General features: G+C 34.2%; 3 protein-coding genes across 4 annotated transcripts; all 3 read right to left on the reverse strand.

Moving 5' to 3' along the window:
* Window positions 1–1,209: 1,209 nt before the first annotated feature.
* Window positions 1,210–2,843, reverse strand: LOC137821624 (fatty alcohol:caffeoyl-CoA acyltransferase). Its single transcript, XM_068626306.1, has one exon. It carries the CDS (start codon window positions 2,840–2,842, stop codon window positions 1,460–1,462), a length of 1,383 nt encoding a protein of 460 aa, XP_068482407.1. The 5' UTR covers window position 2,843; the 3' UTR covers window positions 1,210–1,459.
* A 4,347-nt stretch (window positions 2,844–7,190) lies between these two features.
* Window positions 7,191–9,667, reverse strand: LOC137820897 (glucan endo-1,3-beta-glucosidase 8-like). Its single transcript, XM_068625208.1, has 2 exons — window positions 9,150–9,667; window positions 7,191–8,479 (listed from the first exon to the last, which is right to left on the reverse strand). The coding sequence occupies exons 1-2, from the start codon at window positions 9,488–9,490 to the stop codon at window positions 7,345–7,347; spliced, it is 1,476 nt and encodes a 491-aa protein (XP_068481309.1). The 5' UTR covers window positions 9,491–9,667; the 3' UTR covers window positions 7,191–7,344.
* A 3,275-nt stretch (window positions 9,668–12,942) lies between these two features.
* Window positions 12,943–24,131, reverse strand: LOC137820895 (uncharacterized). 2 transcript variants are annotated; one of them, XM_068625206.1, is made up of 3 exons: window positions 22,031–24,131; window positions 21,676–21,868; window positions 12,943–13,701 (listed from the first exon to the last, which is right to left on the reverse strand). In XM_068625206.1, exons 1-3 carry the CDS (start codon window positions 23,563–23,565, stop codon window positions 13,480–13,482), a joined length of 1,950 nt encoding a protein of 649 aa, XP_068481307.1. In that variant the 5' UTR covers window positions 23,566–24,131; the 3' UTR covers window positions 12,943–13,479. The 2 variants fall into 2 exon arrangements, with proteins under 2 accessions (XP_068481307.1, XP_068481308.1); XM_068625207.1 differs by having other exon boundaries at window positions 12,943–13,695; window positions 22,031–24,084.
* Window positions 24,132–24,607: the final 476 nt, after the last annotated feature.

The raw sequence follows: 24,607 nt of genomic DNA on the forward strand, positions 1-24,607 counted from the left end.
AAATATAATCACTCCACTCGTTTTAGATGTATTTAAAGAGAAAGAATGGAAAACAAAGAGTTAATCAATAAATAATAGAATCATAAAAGACAAAATAAATGTTATACACCTCTACAAAGAAAAATAGTTAAAATTAAAAAAAAAACATTATTAATGTTAGCTTCCTTCTAAAACTCTTATTCATATTCTTTAATAGTAATACTTAAGACACTCATCCAATTTGCATATATGCAATCCTATGTACAAGTTTTGCTCTCTCAACCACTAGTAAAAGATTGATTATACGGAAGTCATCTTACACGATGTAATTCTAAAGAAAAATGTTTTGTTAACACCCTTTTGTATCATGACACACATTTGACGCGATTAACGTGGTAAAAAATGATGATGTGGCAATGACAGTTTTGTAACAATAATGTTTTTAGAAGCACGTCGGAGACCGCTTCTCAGAACTCTTGTCCTCCACCACCGAGGACTCCTTTGGTGACGGTCCTGCCCATATCTTAGCTCCGCCGCCTCCTCCACGAGATCCTCTATTGTGAGGTCGAGTTGAAAGTCGTCGTCCTCATGGGCCGCGACCCCTCCCGGATCGTCAAGTCGTCGCTCAATAAGCTCCTTTCAGAGCTCCTCGATTGCGTTGTCAAATCACTCGATGTTTGCAACACCGTTACTCTTGGCCTCGACACCGACAAGAACCTCGAGCGCCTCGTCGAGATCGTCGTTGCCACGCTCAACGTGACAACACACCAGGAACCACTCCGCCGCTAACAGCAAGGACCGCGTTCGGTCGCTCTCGTAGACGATGGCGCAAAACTGGTCATCTTCGAAACAGATCCACACAACTCTCAGAATGCTGCTATTTGATGATTCGACCGTCGAAAACGTCGGTGTAAGGTCTTTCGCTGCGAGGATCGAAGGCGAAACTCTTCAATCCAACACCATCGTCAATCAGAATAACCTTCCCCGTCAGAATATGGGTTATATATTATATTGGTTAGATGGTTTAACCGGTGTAATATGAGTCATTATGAATAATATATATATATATATATATATATATATATATTACAACGGTTGTTACTAAGAACCGATGTAATATATTATTTTTTACCATATTTTGAAGCTCGTGCTGCTCATTCACGCGCAATCTTATTCTATTATTACCACGTCTGCAGCGTCAAATGTGTGTTATTGTCGAGGGTGTCAATATATCATGAACCAATTCTAAAATTATTTTATTTTACTAAACAAATACTTTGTTGTAATCTAATGGATGATTATCACTAAACAAACATTTCTCTCTCCAATTACAATTTGTTTCTCCAATTACAATTTGGTGTATAGTTGGGAACATATCAACACTCTTATGAAGGAAGATTGACGTTTTATTGAGTGCATAATGAAGTAAAGGAAGTAGGAGGATAAGGTATGATAAGTAGTTGAAAGAGGGAAAGGTTTGTCAAAAATCTGAATGGAGCAACAAAGCTTGTGTAAACTTTTGAGCAGCAGAATCTGGAAGGCATATGCAGACAATCATGGAAGCATCACTAGAATCAGGCTCTCCTTCAGGCAGAAAGACACAAACTTGAGGGGTGGGTGTTAAATCTATAGGACCAGCATAGAGTGGCCTACCCCACCCAAAATCTGCACACTTGTAGATTGAGAACCTTGTCCATTGAGTTATTGTTAGTTTCCCACCAAACTCAAGTTTCCTTGGCCTATCCACTTCAACATAATCCACTGTTGATCTCAAATACTCCTCTGACACACTCTGTCTCGCCTCTCTAACCAAAAGAGTTGTCTCTGGGAGCTCTCCATGCACAAGCTCAGAGACACTGCTTCTTGTGCATGCAACACACACCACATTCCCATAAAACCCTTCTTTCACTGCTCCCTTTCTCAGCTTGTGCCGAGCATTCACCGAAAATGTTAACCTAAGCTCGTAATCTACTGGCCTCACATCAAGAGCTTTCACCCAGGATCTCCAAATATGAGCTGCCATGGCGTCAAAAGTGGTGCAACCTGCAGCGTCATACGGCTGAGCAAGAGCTTTCACGCGATTCTGGAACTCCCTCTTGATCCTGTAACACTTCTGAACCGGTTTCGTTTCCCACAGTGTCATTGTCAGGTTGGATCCCTCTTCAATTCTCATAAACTCCAAGTGAGGAAATTTAACCACTGGTGGGTCTCGTGGCCTGAAAATCTCCCTGTCCCAACACGGCTCAGGGTCTATAACCAGCATCCCTGTTCTTGCAGTGGCAGCCCATGCACCCAGGAATTGCATTGCTCCCATGCCATCACAGATGCAATGGCAAAGCCTCAAACCAAGGCTAAAGCCACCACAGCGGAAAAGGGTAACCTGAGCAATCACTAGTGGCATTTCAAGGACTTTGTATTGTTCTTCATTGGGAAACTTGAAGATCAAAGGTTCCCAAGCCGGGTTTGGAGCTGTGAGGTCTCCTAATTCAGTTAAGGCAATATCAGATCGTGCCTCAACAATCAGTGCTCCTTGCTCTGCTCCAAAAAACACTTCCAGTTTACCATTCCCCGTCTCTCTCAGCCTGCCTGATAAAGGGTAATAAGGCACCAAAACATCAGCGAGAGCACATTGTAGTATTTTTGTGACAGGTTTCTGGGAAGAACTCGTGTTGTCTAATTGATAAAAATACACTGTTGGTGTAAAAACACGAGCTCCAATCATGTCATCCAGATTGGAAAGGTATAAACTGTCACCATGTTTAACAGGAATAGGCCTTGATGGCATAACAGAAAACATTCTGTCAACGGTTACAGGAATGCTCAAGTGATGGAGATGGAGCTCTTGAACCCATGGAGAAGCCATGAGAAAGTCCTCAGGTCATGTGAAATGGCTGCATTAATTTGTAGATATAATATTTGCAGAAGCATGCAAAGATGGGGTAGTTTCTCCGGTAAAGAAGAAAGATGTAAAGAGACTTCAACTACATAAGATCGGGTTCATGAAGATTTACAGGTGTGATGTTGGTGACAGATAAATGATATGTTATTTCCCTCACCCATTTACCATCTTTGTATGACAGACTTATTACTTATACATAAATGCATAATCCTTTATAATATTTTAGAGTCATTATGCATGAACTTCGTTATCTTCAGGGACAAGAATTCTAGCATTTCTTAACACAACATAGATATGTAATACAATAATATGTATAGTGAGAGACATGCAGAGTTAGTTGGTTTGGCAAAGGTATCCTGTGAAAGTGTGTCTCTCTGTTATCACGACTCACAAAAATACTTACCAAAAATTACCACTCACACAGACAAATGTTCTCCCAAATATGAACAAAAGTACATTGGTTAAAATACACCATACAAAAAAATAAAGCAGCAATTTATAGGACGTGATGTAAATATTGGCACTCCAAAAATTCAGTAAGGGATAAGGAAATTGCCCAAAGTTGTTTTTTCTTCAAAGAAATATAATGCTAAATTAGGGGGGGGGGGGGGGGGGGTGTTTCCCCACCTCATAATATAACAAATGACTAACTTCACCCTGTAATAACATGTCAAAATCAACTTAAAATTATATTTCAGAGTCTATTTGGGGTGTACCAAATTAGTGATTTAAAATATATTATGACAAGGGCATGCTGGTTATTTTTTTTATATCATGGTAAAGAAAGGAATGCTTGGAAATGGAGAAGTAATAGTCCAAATTGGAGAGTAACTAAATATACTTTCTCCCATCAAATCTGCATTTCTAAATTAAATGGAACCAAGACTAAGTGTTATTTTCAACTTCACTTCTGTGCATTTACCAATTTTCACAGCCACTGTATTTTCAATAAAACAGTTCCCCTTTGTTGATTCCTTAACCAGTGCACTTGGAAGAATTTATTAGCAGAGGATCTATTTAAACATTCACCAAAGTTGGTTTCAAGCAGGTCTGCTAAAATTTCCTAACAGGATTATGTACTTAATATCTACTGACACTTTCCCTTGATATCCATAATTCCAAGACCACAGACACTGATAAGGACCATATCCCAGAACTACTTGTTGTGGTTGCCCGAACCTAACTCAAATACAGCCTAGTTTCAAAGAACCAAACAAGGTGATTGGCATTCGAAAGTGACCTGAGTACAAGAAAGAAAAACATGTAATCCTGTTACTTAGTAAAATTAGAAAAAGTCTTTTTGCTAATATCTTTTTGCATTAGCAAATGAATAACTTATCAACTTGTTCATTTTCTATTTCATTTTGAGTTTTGTGAATGCCACAAGTCTAGCCCATTGTTCTTCATGCTTCCATCATTATTGGTTCCTTTTTCAACGGGTTTGAGTTCTTCAACACCTTTTGAGTTGATCAAAATCCTTCAAACCTTCTAAGATTTACATCAATCCTTATAAAGAACCTCATCTGATGGCTACAAAGGATCATCGAATGAGTATTTTTTCCATCTATTCCAAAATTATCCTCTTTATGTGAGACGTGTTGTCGAAAATTGGTGCCCACACCTCTTGCTCCTTAAAGAAAACTATTATCTTGATTCTAAAAAGCTTGAAAATGTTTTTCATTGAACTTCTCGATATTAGAGATACCTATCTTCTTTCAAGAACTTACAAAAAATGTGGAACAAGATCGAACCGAAGATCGATACCAGTTTGTGATGCACCTAATGCTAAAACGAGCCCAAAGTACAACGAAAGAAATAATGTAATACTAATTGATAATCACGCCAATTAGAGATGCAAAATAAAGATAAGAAAAAGCAAGATAAAAACGAATAACAACCTCTTTTATTATGCAAATAAGCTTTACAAAATGGTACTTCACTGTGTATCAAACAGCAAGTACAAGCTACCTTTATAAGAGGTTACAAAATTATTACATGTTTGACAACTAACTAACATGACATAACAAGTACAACAAACTACCAGTACACCAAATGATGTAACATTGAGTCATTAGAAGACCCTACTAGCAAGTGACATCTATAACCACTAGACGCTACATCCTAAAAACAGTCCAGGACAACTGAATCTACAAAATATTGCATCAAATCTTCAAGTTTTCTAAGTTTACATTCTTGTTAAAAAGTCTTCTTTGTGAAGATTCATATTTGGAATATCTCTGATAACTGCTTAGATAGAGTGAGCTTAATACTTCATCTATAAGACATAAAAATGTGTTTAACATTCAACCTTAGTGTTTATCCCTTTTATCTTGTGTTGTACAAAACCAAAAGTGACTACCATGGTAAAGAATAATCTTATTGTAAGAGCTTGGAGAATCTTTAAAAGAATACTTGTATTAAAATTTAGAAGTTAAATTTGAAAAATACTTCTCTTATAGTAGAGTTTGGTAGTGGAACTTGACAACTTGTTAAGAATTGAACATGATCTTGTGTCAATCAAACATATGCTTTATTTGTTTTTCTCCCCATCTCAATATTATCTTCTAGCATGATATCTTTAGATGCTTGTGCTTTGATGTCGTCCTTATCTCTTGGAAATTGATGTATAAATTGTCTAAGAAAGGACCATATGTTAACCTAGTTTTTTTATAGTGTGCATGAGACATTTGGTGAAAAGTCTCTCACATTACATGATACTTTGACTAACCTTGCCATGAATATTTAAAAATGTTCATTATACTCTTGTTTGTGATTCTAAAGGGTGACAAATATTGCGATATGAGGTCGACTTATTACAAATAAAATTTTGAATTTTATAGATAACATTCGAAACGAGTCAATCATGTTACATGTTGAGATATACCATAGTACCATTATAATATCACTCCCTTTAATCTATCGATTTTTAAAAGTTAGTATAATAGATAATATTAAAAATAATTGATGTTGGTAAAAATAATAATCGAACTGTTAATATAGGTTTTAATAAGATTTTTAACTGATTTCATTGCTAATTAATTATAATGATCAATTCATCATTAATATCCCATATCTCAAAGACAAACATTACAATTTATATTAAATAGTAAATATTTGTTGAAGGTGAGATAGAACAACTTATTAAAAATTATAACCATTATACAATTTGTAATGTTAAAATTGTAATTATTATAATTTTTTCTTTCATTTATACAATAGGTTGTCATGAACTTTAGCCCAAACCATATTTTTAGTTAATTCTTCATCGAACTCTTGAGCAAAATTCCATCATCCAACTTTAATTTCATCTCATTTTTTTTTAATTAAAATTATAATAACATATTTTGAGATTTTATCAAATCACATTTACATTTTCTATTTTTTTATCATTATAGTGATATGTTTATTAAACATGTATATAGGTAAAAAAAATTATCGCTACAAGAAAATCATGAAATAGAAATCAATTTGTAGATACCAAAATAATTAGCTGCAATAGTAACTAAATTATATACCATTTTAGAAACTACAAAAAAATTTGGTTTCTATATTAGTTTCTATTATTGTTAAATGGTTTCTAAATTGGTATCTAATTAGCAACCAAGGTTTTAGAGACCAAATTTAGAAACTAAATAATTGATAGTTAAAACCTTGGTCTCTAATTAGATACCAATTTATAAACTATTTAACAATAATAGAAACTAATTTAGAAACCAATTTTTTTTTTTAATTTCTAAAATGGTCTCTAATTTAGTTACTATTGCAACTAATTATTTTGATCTCTAAAAATTGGTTTCTATTTCATGATTTTCTTGTAGTGCACCATATAATATTTTAAAATAAAATATTTTTTTGTAAAATTAAAAAAAAATCTGATAAAATACCAAGGTGTCATTATGTAAAATTATGAACTAGAATTCTTTTATCATCAAATTTGATAACACAGTATGAAGTTTAGAGAACTATTGATTATATTGATTATCTTAATGAACTTTATTGAAAAAATTTCATATTGAGTCACAATCACATAAAAAATTCTGTTTTTCCAAATTCTTTTTGTTAAATTTCAATTTTTTTCTGGAGGAACTTCGAAAATTTAGATAAATTTATCTAATTTTATTATTTATTTTTTCTAGTACATTTCCAGAGTTGTAATCTTATTCCCTTGACTTTTCTCTCAATGTTTCCATTTTTTAAACTGTTAATTTGGATTTCCTTAAAATATTATCCTACTAATATTGTAGGAGCAAGTGATACATAGTCAATAGTCAAGTAGAAGCAAAATGAAGAAACAATCTTAATTCTAAAAATATGGCTAGAAAACGGCAAGTGTCCAAAACTGAGTATTAGAACTCCCAAGACCATTCAAATTTACATAACGAATTTGACATGAGATCCAACTCCTAAAACTGACACAAGAACTAAATCTCTCAGAAGAAAATTTAAAACACTCTATTATTTTTTAGCTATAACAAAATGATGACAAAAATATAAACCTCCAGTGTTTTCTTCAGGATGCCTAGAAGTCCTTGATGTAGCAGCAAAGATGAACTGCGAGCTATCATCACGGGAAATTGGCAGCCTCTCTCTGATGGATCTTTCTGTGTTATGGTAGCCAAACTAGAGAAATCACAGCTCCAATCTTGTTGGTTATTTACTTGATAATACATATTGAAGGCATAAGATGCATTCCCTTGGACACTAAGATAATTACAACTAGAGCCATAGCCAAGGGAAGTGCAGTCAGAAAAGGTACAAGCATAGTCAATGCTACCAGCCAAGTAGTTGCTACCAGCCAAATCATCAAAGTTAGTAACATCTGGATTCAAAATACACCATCTCTTTTGCAGGTATTTTATACCTTCCACAGGGACAAGGCCCTTTTCCTTGTGCTCACCTGTTAAGTCTAATTCATACTTTGGCTTGCCATCAAACTCAAAAACCCCCCAATGCCTCTCAAAGTTCCCAGGAGCAACACTTTTAATGTTCTCATCCATGAGGCTGAATAAGAACAAGTCAATTGTGCCTCTCCTTTTAGGGGTACCCTTGCCACTCAGAGCATGTTTAAGCAAACCAAAGTTGAACCTCCTTGCACTCTTGGCATTAGCATTCTTATCACCATCTGTTGGCCACCCAATTTCCCCAATTATAACCTTCATGTCAGGATATCCTGCCTTGTCTAAAGCCCACAGAAGAGTGTCAAGATTTGCATCAAACACATTGGTGTAAAGTGCCTTGCCGTCCCTAAGAGGCTTGCTTTTTCCATCAAAAAATGCAAAATCAAAAGGGAAATCTTCGTTGCCATAAAGACTAAGGAAAGGGTAGATATTAACTGTAAAAGGTGCATTGTTAGCATACAAGAATTGGATTATCTCAATGGTGAGGTCTCTCATTTCAGGCCTGAAGTCACCAGCTGATGGCAATGGATTTGAATCAGGCGAATAGTAAATATCAGCATTGAATGGAACAGTGATTTTGACCTTGGAACTCAACCCGGCCTTATTAAGTGATGTCTGTATATTCTTTAGGGCTGGCAGCGTTTTCTTCGCAAAGCTACCATTATATGCTTTAAGGAAAGGCTCATTACCCACAGCAACGTACCTGCATATCATACACATAACCAACCATAAAGCAGAGTGAGAAATAGCTAAAAATGGCTGTAAAAATCCAACAAAAACTCTTACACATTACCAACTAGACCATAAAAGAATAACTAGAGTACTGAATGTTAACAATAAAATCAGACAAAACCATATCCAGCTTACACATTTTTACTGTGTATGCCTTAGAAGAAGCATGCTATCAAGTTTCATACTCCTCATGCTTACTAAACAAAAAAATGAAATCTACAAAATTATATTCTTTTCAATAAATTACAACAACTAATAAAATGACTGAGTTGAATAGAGTACAGTCTCTTACACATTTAATTTCTACTAATAAAAGGAACATAAAAAGTACAAAATTTACATCTAATTACATGTTTGAGTGCTCATTATTTCTCCTATCTAAATAGGAGTTTCATTTCAGTAACCAACCTAACAAAGAGTTAAAAAAAAGTACAATTTTTTCTATTTCTATCTGTATAAGCAAACAACAGTAAAAGTACATAAAAAAGTTGCATACAAGTTTTGTTGAAGGATTTGACAGATTAATTGCAATGAAGTAAATATATAATGACTTTCATGAAAATGAAAGAGGCCAAGAATTTGATCAAGAAAAAGGAGTAATAAGTATCATCTCCAAATAACAGAGTAACACAGTACTTAACTTGATTTTTACGCCACCAGTGAACAAGTAAGTGATGACATTATCATAGACCCAAGAATCTGCAGCTTTAGGACTGCTACTTATCTTCTCCAGCATGTTGTTGGGTATGGCAAGCATGACTTGGATATCGGTCCCCGTAAGAGCTGCCATGATGAGTTCATCCGCATCAAAGAGCTTCAATTTGGTGAACCCATTTTCCTTGAGCATCTTCACCACCTTCTCGGGTGGAAGTTGGTGGGTTGCCATGGTTCCCCAGTTGACGCCAACCCAAGCAGAGGCAGTGAAAACCACCGTTAAGAAGACAAGAAGGAGGGTCACTAGATGACCACAATTTGGAACCATTTTTCTCCAGTTTTTGTGGATTTAGCAAAGTGGGAGTGAGGGGGAAAATGAGACGGGAATGTGATTTTAGGGAGCAGAGTTTCCATATATAACACAGTTTGTGTAGTGCGTGTGCTTCAGTGCTTCGCGGAGAAGAAAACTTGGGTTTTTCAATTTTTTGCACGAGAAAAAGCATTAGTCACCACACTTGTTCATGCTTTTTTTAAATTCCATCTACCACCAGAGTTCTTCCATATTGTTTTTAGAACAAATATTATGATGCTAACTCAATTTATAAAATATTACACTTCTATCAGCTCTAATATTTTTATCTTACATTTTTTAAATTAAGGTATTATGAAATAAACTTTGAAGTCTAAAGTGATATTTCCACTCACATGAGATTATATGATTATAGATAATAAGTTGATGATTAAGATAGACTCTAGATAGATATGATATAAAATTAAAAAGTAAACTTTAAATTTAATTTATTTTTTGCAAAACTAGTTTAAGATTTATACTCAATTATGAAAGATTTTCCTATCGTCCACTTGTCATTTCAACAAAAAAATTACACACTTCAAATTATGTATATAGAACGCATTAGAACTTTTTGAGTTTTTTTCTAAGAGATTAAAAAATACTTTCATATCTTCAAAATTTAATTACAGTGAAGAAGAAAACAAGGAGTGTAATATTGTTTAAATGAAACAGTTAAGTGTATTCTTGTTTTTCATATCGGTTTTGTAAAAAATGTGTGGGAAAAAAAAAATAAAAAACTGTTTTATAGAACTAGAGATTAATAAACTTCAGAAAACTAGAGTTAACGATAATTATTTAATACCAAAAGCTAACCTGAAAAAGAATTAAAAGTTTGTTAGTGCGTTAAGTTATACGCTGTATAACGCCAACAGCATGCGTGGCAGTATTGTTTAGCTCTTATTATTATAACTTATTTTGTAATAATAATAATAATAATATATATATAAAGAAATAATTGTAAAACGCAATTTCCATTAATTATGTTGACAAGAGTAGAAAGATAGCCCCCCCCCACACACATATATATATATATATATTATTTTGTAATTAATTTCATTTAGATGTGTAAAAAAATATTCACCATAAATATATACTTATTGTAAGAAAAAATAAATTATGAATATTATAAAAATTAATAAAATACTATTAATTTATGTATATACTTTTTTTATAATTTTAATGATTATTAAAATAAGCACTTTTTAGTTATATATATTTTGTTATATTAAAATAAGTTTTTCTTTCTTATGCTTCTGGTAGTTATTCTTTTTTATTTTCAATAAGTTTTTCCTTATTTTTATTTACATTATTTTTCATATAGTTTAAAAGGATAATTATATTTTTCTGTTCCAATTGTAGTAGGCTCTAAATTTGTTTGTAACATTTACACTTGTCAACTATTTTACAACCTAACAAAAACATGTCTTTTTTCTTTGTTGATATCAAACCTCGATATAATAATGACAAATTAGAAATTGAATATAATCTCACGAATTCATTCAAGTAAGTCTTTCTACACACCAAACACCTAAAAACACACTACAATATTAGTAGATGTCACATGTCAAAATATATTATTTATCTTGTACATTTTGAAAGTTTCATTGTCATCCTTTTTGAAGTAATTCTTATGTTATTGAACCACATTTAATATTATCATTGACTTCATCCATATCATTCAACATATCGACTTTGTTCCATACTTTACTGTAAAATTGATTGTTAAGCAATTTTGTCAAACAAATACGGTACATTATTAAAAATTGACATTTTGGAACTAAGTAATTTAGAAGTGCAAAAACCAACTTTTGGATTGCAAAATTCATTACTCAAACTGTACATTTTAATGTATTATAGATTGTCAAATCCAAAAATCCATTTCTATTATGTCAATTTTCTTTTTAGATTCTGCCATCTGAAATTTATGAATGACCTTCCATAATTACCTTATGAAAACAATCTATCCAAAATTTGAAAAAAAAAATATTTTAAATTTCACATCCCAAATTACTTTGAATGTGGTGCTCTTCTTGGATAAGAGAATTTGGAACTTCTCACATTATAATTATGGACTGAAAAGGATAATTTGTAACAACAATAAATCTTAAATTAGTATTCTAGATTATCAAATTTAGAATAATTTTAAACTGCACAATCCCATAAAAAATAAAAAAAACTAATGTGAGGAACTTTATTATTGCACAAAAGGCTTTGCAAAATACATCATAACACTTAGTGCACCACTAACTTAAATAGTCCTACCACATTTGGTTCTACCCAACACTCTATCAATTGCCGAAAGCCAAAACCACCACCACCACCAAGGCTAACAATGGAAAATCGTCTTGTTATAAAAGACAAAAGAATAGAGTAGGTGTTTTTTATGAATTGGGAAGGTCTTCTTCATGTTCTTAGATTCATATCAAGTTTCTTAGATGATCTCGTCATGTCGCTTCACAACTATCTTTTCGAGTTTGCAATGGAAGATCACATCTGAAAAAAGGTTCTTGGACACTCACATTAGTTTTGATAGTTGAGAGTGATAGGTGTTATTTAAAATATAATATTTTTCTATCCCATGTCAACTTGTTTATAAATTTGTATTGGACCTCTGCATATATAAGTCTAGATAAGTACTAATATTATAATTAGTCTTATATTAGCTCTAATAGTAAGGTTGGTTTATTATTAGGATTAATGTTCTTATTAATTATGTTGTCTTGTTGATTTTTTTTATATGTCTTCGACATTGCTTCTAAGTCCATTGTGGTTAATTCTGTTGTCATCTAGATGTGCCGAGTTGGTCTTTTTCTATCTAGTTTTGGTTATATGGTTTCGGCCATATACAAAAGGATAATGATATATTGACAACTCTACTTTTTTTATACAATCACATTACATATCTCAATACTATTATTTTAATATTTTTTTATATCATTTAATTATAAATTTACCTTTATTATATATATATATATATAAATCAATCAATCATTTCTCTGTACGAAACAAAAGCCATTTAAAAAATTTGGACGTGTAGAGAGAATTGTAGAGGTGTAGAAAGCAAAAGCCACCACTGAGTCTCCTACCATCGTAGTGGGAACAAGTACGTATACGTTTAGTTGAACAATACTCCTACCATTTAATTAATCTATAAAATAATAAATTAAAATTTCTTATGTATTCAAATCTTAATTTTAACAAATAAACACATTTTTTGAAATATCAAAGCAAAGTTCTCTTTTATGTTTTTAAATAATAAATAAAGATCCTATATTTAGATAAATTTAAATTTGAATATAATAAATTATTTTTTGTTAGAAATACAACTTCTTAAATAGCAAAGCTAACCTTTATTTTTGGATTCCTCACCCTCAAGAATCATGCTCTCACGGGCTTTTGCTAGAATAAATTATCACATTCTTTTCACCTTTGTAATCAGTGAACCTCAAGAAAATATTAACCATTGAAAAATAATATGTTACAGGTGTTTGTAGCATTTCTCCCTCAAAATATTAATGAGTCATGATAAACTATGTGTAAATGAATAGCCAGAGACAAGCATTGTAAAGAAAAAATGGGAGAGCACTACCAAAAACTAACAGTTAATAATTTACAGATTGATCTTTTGAGAACGAAAACAACTCGAAGGCTCAATTTCTGCCAAAAAAAGGCAATCAACAAAACCTCATAAATTTAACACCAAAAGAACTTTCTGTCCACATTTGCCAAGAGAGAAGTGTTTGATCAACATAAATTACGGTCAATGCTCATCTGTGTATTTGAAGATAAAATCGGCAAATAAGTGATTTGAAAGGCTTTCAGCATAATGGCACCAAAGAGTCTTACCCCACATGACTTATCATGAATCAGAGAACTTCTCTGAATCAGATGGAAGTAGACCAGGCTTAATTTGTTCCCCAGAAGCACAAGAAAGATCCAATAACAGTGGTTTCGTGTTTTTCCGGTTACCGGGGTGATGTAGAAGACACAACTGCAACTTGTATGAGGGGACGCCCCGGGAGTTTTGGCGATTCTGGACTTCCTTGAAGAAGGGATGCCCTTTCAGGATTTGAAAGCATTACTTGCTGCATGTCCTTTGAAAGCACATGGAAAACAGCCTGAAGGTCTATCCTTAGTTTTCGACAGGTTGCCATGGAATCATCACCACCCTTTCCAGATTGCTGCAGCTGATAAATTGAATTGAAGTTACAATACACATTGAATATGGTTTTTACAGCATAAATAATTCTATGATTACATGCGCAAAGTATTACATACGGTACAAAATTTCATCATTGCCTCTTTTAGGAATCAACACTATTTTCAGATAAAACAAAGAAAAGTAAATATGAACTTCTCTAAATTCACCAATCATACAACAAAAGATACAAAGGAGCACTCTCCTTCCCACTGGATTAATCCAGTTACAAAACTCAATTGTCTCCAAAAACTGTACCCCTTCCCCCCTAAACTTCCTATAAGAAGGGGTCCTACCTTGTCATAAACTCTAAGCTGTAAAAACTACCTTACAACTGTATTCTTAGTTGTTGTTTTAAAACCTCCTCCAATAATAAACCTGCAATCCTGTCTTATTGCAACGTGCTGTATTTGCTTCTGTCTATTAATACTGCCCTCCTCAGAATTAACCTTGTTGTCCTCAAGGTTAAATTTAGGAAATTGATTTTGAATAGTAGATAAATCTTCCAATGTGAATTCCTCATGTTTTTCCCTTCCATTGCACTAACACCTGTTACACTCGTGCAACATCTCTAGTGATCGTATGATTTCCTTGAATGTAAGCCTTGGAATTCTAGAGATAGAGCAACTTCCACTGAATTATCCCCAATGGCCCAATGGCCTTCTTAACTTGAGATACGTGGAACACAGGATGAATCCAAGTTTGCTGGGGGTAATTGTAATTTGAAATGAAGCTTATTACACATACCAATCCAATAAAGGGATTGTGCAAGCCTACAGAAAGTGCGATTTATTCCTGAATGTCCCTTGGTGGATGAAGAATGAAACTCTTGTAGTAACTTAGGAATCCACTAAGATGTTGCTGCCAACACCAATCTTCCTTTGTAATACAGTCTATTATGTACCAAAGTATAATACGGGTGCAAGATTGGATCCTTGGTTAAATACTTTATACGGGTAAAGAAGTAACAGCCTCTTGCAGTTGTCCAAAGGCATTTATTTAAGCTGTCTTGAGTCTACTCAAAATTTCCTTTCTTTAGTAAAGTTGTCAAAGGTTTTGCTATCTTGCCATAATTTCATATAAAATGTTGATAATAACTTGTTAGTCCAAAAAACCTCTCAGCTCTACTAGTCTTGGGAAGAGGACACTGTAATATAGCTTCATTCTTTTGAGAGTCCTTGGAAACTCCTTGCTGTGAAATAATGACCCAAATACCCTATGTCTTGCCTCTTGAAACAACATTTTTTCTTTTTAATCACAAAACATTTGTGTTTCATCAAGGTGTCTAACACTTGACTCACATGGTGAAGGTGGTCTTGCCATGTTCTGCAAAAATATCGTCTAAAAACACTAAAACACATCTCCGGAGAAATGGTTTAAGCATTGAATTTATTGCATATTGAAAAGTAGTCGCATTGGTTAAGCCAAAAGTCATAACTAGAAATTCATAATTCCCTTGATGAGTTCTAAAGTTGTTGTGTATATCAGGTTCATACATCCTAATTTGGTGATAGTATGCCCTTGAGTCTATTTTGGAAAAATATTTAGCTCCATGTAATTCACCTAGTAATTCTTCAACCATAGGGAACTTATCTAAAACAGTTGCTTTATTTAAGGCTCTGTAGTCAATACAAATCTCCAACTTCCATCTTTCTTTTTGACTAAAAGTCTAGGGCTTGAGTATGGGCTATTGCTAGGATGGCTGATGTCACTTGTCAGCACTTTTGCTGCTTGCTTCTCAATCTCATTTTTTAATATGAGGATATATGTAAGGATGTATATTAATTGGATATGTACTTGCTTTGATAGGAATGTGGTAGTCTACTATCTTAATAGGAGGTTGATAGATCAAAGTTCAACAGTCCCTTTGTTTTATTTTGATTATAAGCTTAAACAAAAAAGTGTTAAAACAAAATCCTTTAAGCATCAGATCATGTCAGACGCAAGTGTTCAGTTTTTCAAACATGCAAATTGTGTGGTTGAACAGAAGCAAGTGCTATTTGTTGTATGCTTCATCTGACAAACAAGCAATTTGCACGCTCTTTGTCTTATAAGCTTTTGCTTGGATAGACGCAAACAAGTGTACTTCGTCTGAAATGCGTAAGCTTTGGGCATTTCATGCAACCCGTCAAACTTATAAATGTTTATTTTATGCTTGCACGCAATATTTGCGCTTCTTCATTCTTTCAAGAAGATCTTACAATATTTTGTCAACATCAAGATCCCATGAAGAACATGCTAAAAGCTGCTCCACACAACCTAGTTTTATAAAAAGGCGAGATGTCAATGTTGTGGAGTTAGCTAGCTGTATCAAGCATTACGCTTTGCTCGAAAGGTGGAGAGAAGCTACCTGCCTAGGCCTATGAAGCTTTTTTGTGTTCTAGAGGTGTTGCCAAAGAAGCCACATGCATTCAATGCTAAAGTCAAGAGGATTAATGCATCTCAAGGCTTCAAGCATGGTCAAACGCAAGAAGAAGCAGTAGAAAAAGAAGACTCTCACAACAACTCCAAAGGATTCGCAGTGACGCCTTTCTTCTCAACTTTATGTAAAGGAGATCTTCGATGAAGAAGGAAGGTTGACAAAATTCTTGCAACAAGAACGAGAACGAGCTCTTGTAATCTTAGTCAATCCTTAACCTTCATTTGTGAGAAAGAACATTGTTCGTCATAGCTATCTAGAAGAGAAATCTTAGTCAATCCTTAACCTTCATTTGTGAGAAAGAACATTGTTCGTCATAGTTATCTAGAAGAGAGCACAACACTTGTATCCATCATAAGACATTACCCTCTTTCTAGTGAGCAACCCTTGTGGTCCTTTACATCACTTTCTTTATAAACCTCTGTAACTTTAGCCAGGAGTGACTGTTGTCCAAACAATACTTGATTTTAGTCAAGAGTGGTTATATTCCAAACAATACTCAATTTTAGCCAATAGTGGTTGTTGTCCAAACAAAATGCGGTCATAGTCAGGAGTTGTTGTGTTGCAAACAATACTCAATTTTAACAAGGAGTGGTTGTTGTCCAAATAATACTCAGTCTTAGCCAAGAGTGGTCGTGTTCCAAACAATACCCAGTCTTAGCCAGAAGTGACTGCTTTCTAAACAATATTTGGTCTTAGCCATGAGTGACTATGATCCAAACAATAATCTGTCATTAGCCAAGAGTGATTGAGGCCCAAAGAATACTCAATTATATCTTGCAACAATTGTTTGCCATAGTGGAACTTGATTGCGTCAAAGACTAGACGTAGTTTGGGTTATCAAACAAACCAGTATAAAAAAAATTGCGAAAATTTCTCTTAACTCTTATCTTTTTATATATAGCACGTTATTTATCTATAACTAATCTAAGGAGATTTTTTTGCGAAAAACAAGTTTTGAAAAACATGTTTGAAGTACATTTGTCAAACTTGAAGTTGCGTCTAATGTTCATCATCAAACACAATCTCTTAAAGAAAAATGAAAAATTTGTCAAGTATAAACTTCGTCTATTGCGAAAGGTTTTCAAAATTCCTAAAATACAATTCAACCCTCCCTCCCTCCTTGTGTTTTGAACTATTTTTCTCGAAGGTAAACCTTTAGGATATTCAAATACTATAATGTATGCTTTTAGGATTTGTCGAAGTTGTTCATCCTCAATTGTAGAAACCAAATCTTCAAACACTTTCCCTTGACGCTTCTCTGAATTTTCCATGGCTTGTGCTTCTATAATCCAAAGCCCAACAATTTCTATTTCTGTTAACTTCAATAACTCTCTAAATGAAATAATAGCCTTAGATAAACTAAATCTCCTTTGATTGTAACCCTTTGATCATGGTGAGAAAAAGTCATACTAAGGGGTCGTCCAATTAACCTTGACCTCCCCTAAAATGGCTAATCAAGTCATGCCCAAAATACCATCTACTCCTCCTAATTCAAATAGAAAAAAAAACACTAAAACATTATAATCAACCATCTTCCCATTCAAGTCCTTACATTAGCCTTGAGTTTGTTTTCTGTACCGATCCCAATCTCACCATATTTGAATTTGTCAAAATCAATCTTTAACCCAAAAATTATGTACCAAAGCTGGTAAAATGAAGTTGTGACTAGCACCAATGTAACACCTTTTGACCACATACTTCCCCATGTAATTTCATTTTTTGTGGTCGAGTCATACCCCAAGCTTAACAATTTGATAACTCCAACCAGCGTCAATCCATCTTTTGATGTTCATCCCCCTTTCTTTCAACAAAATCTTCTTCTGCCACTCAATGCACTATCTCCCATGCCTCATTAATAAGTTCATCCATAGCAAAAAAACCACCCTCGATTTTTTTGTTGACATCTGTGAGTTAGACCATAAGCTCCACCACACCGATAACAAAGATATGCATACCTTCTCTTGATGTCTTCAAGATATGAAAGATTCTTGGTTTCTCTAATTCCTGGTCATGTTTATCTCATACCAGGTTTGGTAGCTATCAACCCAGAGAAAGATTTCCCACTCCCCTACCATGTTCTTCCAAACCAATTGGATGGTGCACACTGGGTGTGCTTCCTTGATGGTGTGTTCAAGATACAATTTCTATTCCACCTTGATAATGGAAACTTGAATTAGATTCTCAAAATGAAGGACCATTGTTATGTTGTGTATCCTTCATAGCCTCCTCCATATCACAAGTTATTTCCTTAGCTCCAATTAAGTCCTTTGGGTCATGTGGTCGAACTTGATTTTGTATATTTTGTCGTAGCCCTGCAAAGAAATACCCCAACAATCGATCTTTTCAATGTTTGATTTGGTTGACACCAAGATTTTGAATTCTTGGATGAAATCTTCCACACTTTTGGCTTGTCTTATTGTTGCCAATCTCTCAAATATTGTGCTTCTCCCACTCCCTCCAAATCTCCTTAGCAGTGTTATTGCAAGATCTTCCCAAGAAGGGTTCTTGGATTTTTGTCGCTAAAATTTGAACCGATGGCTAACATTTCCTTCCATGCTAATAAAGGCTAGGCACAATTATCTTTATCCTTTGACATTTTGAACTTCAAAAAATTCTCCTCTTGCTATCCAACTTTATGGGCCATTCCATTCAAAATGTGGGCAACTCCACCCTTCTAACCCAAGGGTGAAGTGGTTCTTCTTTGTCCTTATTAAATCCATTATTGTCGATGTCCTCCTCTTCCTTTTTCTCGTCATCATAGACTAAATTTTCTCTTACATCTAAGAGTTTCTTTCCTTTCTTGATCCAAGAAGCAGTTCCTTTATTACTCTCATGTATGGTATGCTTTCATTTACTAGAGTCATGTTTGTTCTCAAGTCTACAATCTCCTTCCTCTACTCATTGGCCCATTTCTCCAAAGCATTCACTCTTTCCATTATGCTAATCAGATCCAGTAGGTCAGATCAAAATTGTTAGGAATCAACACTATTTTCAAAGAAAAGTAAATCCGAACTTCTCTAATTTCACAAATCATACAACAAAAGATACAAAGGAGTACTCTCATTCCCACTGGATTAGTCCAGTTACAAAACCCAATTGCCTGCAAAAACTGTACCCCCTTTCACACTAAACTTGCGATAAAAAGGGGTCCTAACTACTAGCAGACATGAAGCTGTAAAAACTACCTTACAACTGTATTCTTAGTTGTTGTTTTCAAACCTCCTCTTACAGTAACCAGCAATTCTGTCTTATTATCAACATGTTGTATTTTCTTCTGTCTATCAGCCTCCTAAAAAGTATGCAATCATATCAATATGTGGAATATTTTCTAGTGAAACTATTCTTAGTCAAGTATTCAACTCTCAAAGCTACTACATACTGATCATTCTCGAACCAGCGAGCTAAATACCTTTGCCGAGGGTACTACATTATTTCTTTTAGCCTAGCACATTATTAGCCAGCTCTGTCTTTCCACTTCACTAAGTTCATGCCCATCATCTTGGAGCCCGAATACCTTTATAATAGTTTAATTATTACCTGCTGCGCAAGTATGCATCATATACAGAGTACTGATCATGAACTGCTAAGACTCATTTAAGCTTGAGCACAGATTTTTAGTTTAAATGAAACCCAGTTCCATGGTGGATTCTAACTGAACAAGCTTGAGCATGTTAGCATTCATCTGAGGTTCCTCTTTATGTTCCTATCGCAAATCAAGCTAAATCGACAGTAAAACTAGCCAAATTTGATTCTTAAACGTATGGGGAACCTACCCTAAAAAGCTAACTGTTAAGGGAAGAACCAAACACTTAAATAATCTACTAAACGTCTTATGCTATTCATGTGGGAAAGTAGTCCAACTTGTATGGTGCATTTTTCCAAGGGAACACATTAACATCAGATCTGAGAAAAGACCATGTTAAGCTCAAAACGGAGAAATAGGATGGGGCAAATCATCTCCTTACTACAATGGTTCCATAGATACCATAGTGTTGCAATTTCTCAAGGCAAAAAGAACAATCGGGGGAAAAAATGTAATGTCAACAGGAAAATTCAAGGGTATTTTCTCTTAACAGGACGCCTTTGTATCAATAGCCGAAGTTCTAGATAATATTTAGATATTATAAGCTACATCAAATGATTTTTTTCATAATAAGCAAAATCATTTATATCTTTTTGGTTTCTACACATTTCACTAAATATGATCATTTGAATTGTTCACATCATAGCTTTATGTTACTCAGATAAATGTCTTATACTACACATATCATAAAGGCCCTGATGAAAACCTTACATAATTCCATTATGGTCAATTGGATGCGAGGAAAGAAGATAGAGGAGAAAACATGAATAATAACGCATTTTTTTTGTTTGTTAGGAGAGAAAACATTAACTTGTAGAAACAAAAGTTCAAAATTTATCTTTTCTTCCATTCAACAACTCAAATTTCAAAGTTCTCTATCCTTTTACTTCCCCTAAACCAATCAAAGAGGTAATTAAATGGTAAGTTTTGTTAACAGAATCTAGGTAGACACCTCCATCATAGAATGGAAAAGACTCCAACGTCAAGAAATGAGGGATATCAGAAACCTTAGTCTATATACAAGATTGTTCTAGGAAAATTCATAATTCGTAGTGTCTCAAGGTTATGAACAAAAATATTGCAGAAATCAACCCAAACAGGTCCTTGGAAATATCATTGAAAAAATAAATTCTCTGCTCTTACTGGTAGATTAATATTTGATGACATCATGAAACCTAAATAAAAACAAAAAGGGGAGAGCAGCAGAGATCACGTAGCTATCATATCCTTCTATCTGAACTTGAATATCAGTTTTACACTATTAATTACAGTAGTGGCAGGGAAGTGAAGTGAGACGTATTAAGGCAGAAGTGCAGAGGAATGGAATATGTGAATCTGGTTTAAGGAGAAAGAGAAAACAACAGAAAATAAGAGGTAGCTAGGGAAGCAGAGAGAGATAAGGATTTTATACTGGGTGTGGTAGCTGAATAAGGATAAGGGGAATTGGTATTAATATTGGCAGGGCTGAGTGAAAAAGCTGGTTCTTCTTAAGGCAAGGGGTTCTCTAGATCTTTTTCTTATTTTCTTGGAATGCAGTTTTGTAACAGTAAGGGGATCTCTAGTTCTTTTTATTATTTTCTTCAATTGCAGTATTGCAACACTGATTTATACCTTCGATATACTTCTAATTCAGTAGCTACTATCAACATTACTCGAGTTTATTTTACCATTCCTGTTTGGGATCCAAACAGTTTGCCTTTCAGTTTGAGCATTTGTCTACTTGGACAAAACAACACATAAATAAATAGCAAATAAAAAAGCCCCAGTAAAATAATATTCATTACTCAGGATGTACTATAATAGATATCAAGTCCTTTGCAAATGCAAATAACGAAATTGAAAACAATAACAAATCAAACATATACGGACATCGCAAGTTTTATTCTTGTTGGACAAAGATAAAGGTTTGGTCAATCAACAGTATACATTTATTTGACGTTCCAAGGAAAGCACATTACCTGTATTTCTCTGAGGAGAAGTCTCTCTATAACATTGAAGGAATCCACAATTTCCAATTCAGACAGTCTAGAAATAAGCTGTTGGATGTCAGTTTTCATTCTGGCTTGCCTCCATAATCTACCTTGTTCTTGTTCAGCAACAGCACGCCTCCTCTTGAACCATGGCATAAAGTTGGGTCCATGTAGGAATCGCCTGATAAGAGTATTCAAGCAAATCATAAGAAGATAATAAATTTAATAAGAACTGCAAATTCAGTGTAAGGTCATAAATTCATAATGTAAAATACTATATTAGTGAGAGGTTTGAAGCAAATGCTAGTCCATGATTGATAAACGGTGCAGACATGATTATTACCTGTATAAGTCAAGCCAATTAGATCTCATTCGCTTTAATATAAACTTCCCTGGGCCTCTTGCCGATAAACTTGCAAGAAATTCATCACCATTGAATGGAGGTAGAGAAGGAGGGTCTATATAAGGAGAAGATCCTTCTGATGGTGTTGATATCCTAAAATATGGGCTAAAAGGAGCCAAAAAGTTAGTAGTGAGCTCCAAGAAGTGTCTCCGTAATATCTCATTGTTCACAACAGACATTGACTCCTCAACTCTAGGTGACACCCCAGCATCTATAAGCCTATTTAAGATAGAAGTATCTGGCTTAGTTATTGCAGAAAAGGTACTCCAAATGGCTTCCTTATGTTCTGTCATGAGACAAAGAGGACCATCTCTCCGCAGTCTAACTGCACTCAATAAATTTGAAGGAGAGAACTTTTTTAAAGAAAGTTGTTGAAACCCAAGACCTTCTGGACTTCCAGAAATTCTCCCAGTGGACTTACTCGAAAGAGCAAGCCTGTTTGAATTAGGAGGAGGACTTCCAACTGAGACAATGTGCGGAATGTTACGCAGAGCTTTGAGGAAGAAAAGGTTTGTCACCCCTAAAATCATTGGTGGGAAAGCTTCACCTTCTTGGATTGAGTTTAAGCGTGCAAAGATCGGATCATGAATTGTAAAATAAGGCCGGAAATCAACACTGCAAAGTAATGGAGCAACCAAACTCACAAGACTAGCTACAGCCTCACAACATTGGGGAGGTGTGGGGGCAATGATGAGAATTGGTTCACCAATGAGTAACAACTCCCACAACAGCCAAAGCTGCAACAAAATCCCTCGGAACGAACCAAAAAGATCTGAATCATGAAAAAGACCTTGTGGGACAGGCTGGTTATTAGGAACAAAGGGTGTCATAGAAGAAGCACCCTCTTCAAAAAAAACTTCACCTTCCACAGGCAAACTGTGAGCAGGTGGCAAATTCACTTTAAGAGATGCACTTCCGATAGGAAGATCCATGACCTTACCAGGAACAGGAGCAGCCCATTTAGAAACATAAGCAGCAATATGCTCCAATGCTTTCTTACCAACATCAAAAAACAAAGGGCCTACAATTTGCAGCAATGGCCTAAACACATTTGAATAAGGATTATAAGACAAAATGACAACAGACTTCTGCTCCCCGCCTCGCTTTAACCGCTCATCCTGTCTCTGCCGGTTAAACACATAACCATACAAGAATTTAGAAGCATTGCTACTATCAGCAACACTCCTTTCATCTAATGACTTTTTAAGAATCCTGCGAATTCGGAAAAAGAAGATACAATCGTGAATGCTGGATCGGTTCTGGTGCTGTGAAACGGAATCAGGAAAGGAACTATAAGCAATTTCAAGCTCCTCATCGTGTGAAAGACAACCCTGTGGATAACACTCTTCCACAAGCTGGCCTTGTTCAAGATCAAACCTTATAGCACAAAAGGCAACAACCCATCGTTGCAATGATTCTGAATCAACACTCGGGCTCACTTCTGTTCTCACTGAAAACGAAGGAGACCTACTCATATCTTCCAAAATATAACACAAAAATTGTACACACCAACCTCAGTTTCCTGCTACAAAACCAGCATTTTCACATTGATTGGTCAACGGGGCTTAATTTCTAAGAGAAACCCAAATGAAAAGGAAGAAATCTGAGAATTGGGTTTTGTTCTCTAACGCTAAAAGCGCAAGAATTATGCTACACCTAAGGACAACCTTGCTTAACTACTTGTTCGTGTTACTCTGGGTAGCAGATTAAGAACCGAAAAGGCTTCCACAAGATCCAGGATTTAGGAAACGAAACCAAAATCAGATTAATTGATTGATTGATGAAGATCTGGGAAATGGGTACCTGAAAATGTAAAGGGGTGGCTCAAATCCAAATTGAGAAATTGTATGACAGGTGTAGGAATGGGGAAGGTTATTGCAAATGGATGAAGAAGGGTAAAATCACATTTTGGGAATTTAAGAGAAATAGAATTAGTGGGATATTTTGGGATTTAATAGAAATAGAAATTGTTGGATTTGCAGTCTGATTCAAACTTTCAATTCCAAATCCAAGCTGTATTTTGTTGGATAAACAAGTAGCTAATATTTTGGAAACACTTTTCCTTACAAGACAAAATTTAAAATCTAATCATATGCTAATTTTCTAGTCAACATTTTTTTACAAAATTAATTTTGAATTAAACGTGTTCCTGAATTGTAATTATAAAATTTTACATTAATTTTAAAATACTATTTACATTATATTATTTTAGGTCAAAAAAGAGAGTTTTGAAAATAAGTAACCGTTTTAACACTTTTTATTTATGATTTTAATTTTTATATATTATTGGATAAATGTTTTTGGAAAAGTGTAAATATATGAATTTAAGCGAACATTTATTTTACTTATGTTAACATAAATAATTTGATTTTCAATTAAATATATAAATACAAAAATTATTTTAATATTCTTTTAATTTCTTATAACGTCAAAAGCTTTTCATTTTATGTAATAAATAAAATAATTTTGATGATAAACATTTCAGTTAGATAATTGATAAAAACAAGTAGTGATAAA

The sequence above is a fragment of the Phaseolus vulgaris genome, chromosome 9 (genome assembly GCF_000499845.2).
Source record: "Phaseolus vulgaris cultivar G19833 chromosome 9, P. vulgaris v2.0, whole genome shotgun sequence".
NCBI classification, from domain to species: domain Eukaryota; kingdom Viridiplantae; phylum Streptophyta; class Magnoliopsida; order Fabales; family Fabaceae; genus Phaseolus; species Phaseolus vulgaris.

Bases quoted from the DNA above. Each gene is read 5' to 3' on its own strand.
- LOC137821624 (XM_068626306.1), bottom strand. From the start codon at position 2,842: ATGGCTTCTCCATGGGTTCAAGAGCTCCATCTCCATCACTTGAGCATT.
- LOC137820897 (XM_068625208.1), bottom strand. From the start codon at position 9,490: ATGGTTCCAAATTGTGGTCATCTAGTGACCCTCCTTCTTGTCTTCTTA. The intron at 8,480-9,149 runs GTTAAGTACTGT...TATGATATGCAG, and splicing joins ACTGGTGGCGTAAAAATCAA to GTACGTTGCTGTGGGTAATG.
- LOC137820895 (XM_068625206.1), bottom strand. From the start codon at position 23,565: ATGAGTAGGTCTCCTTCGTTTTCAGTGAGAACAGAAGTGAGCCCGAGT. The intron at 21,869-22,030 runs GTAATAATCATG...TACTCTTATCAG, and splicing joins AATTGGCTTGACTTATACAG to GCGATTCCTACATGGACCCA. The intron at 13,702-21,675 runs GTAATGTGCTTT...TCAATTTATCAG, and splicing joins TTCTCCTCAGAGAAATACAG to CTGCAGCAATCTGGAAAGGG.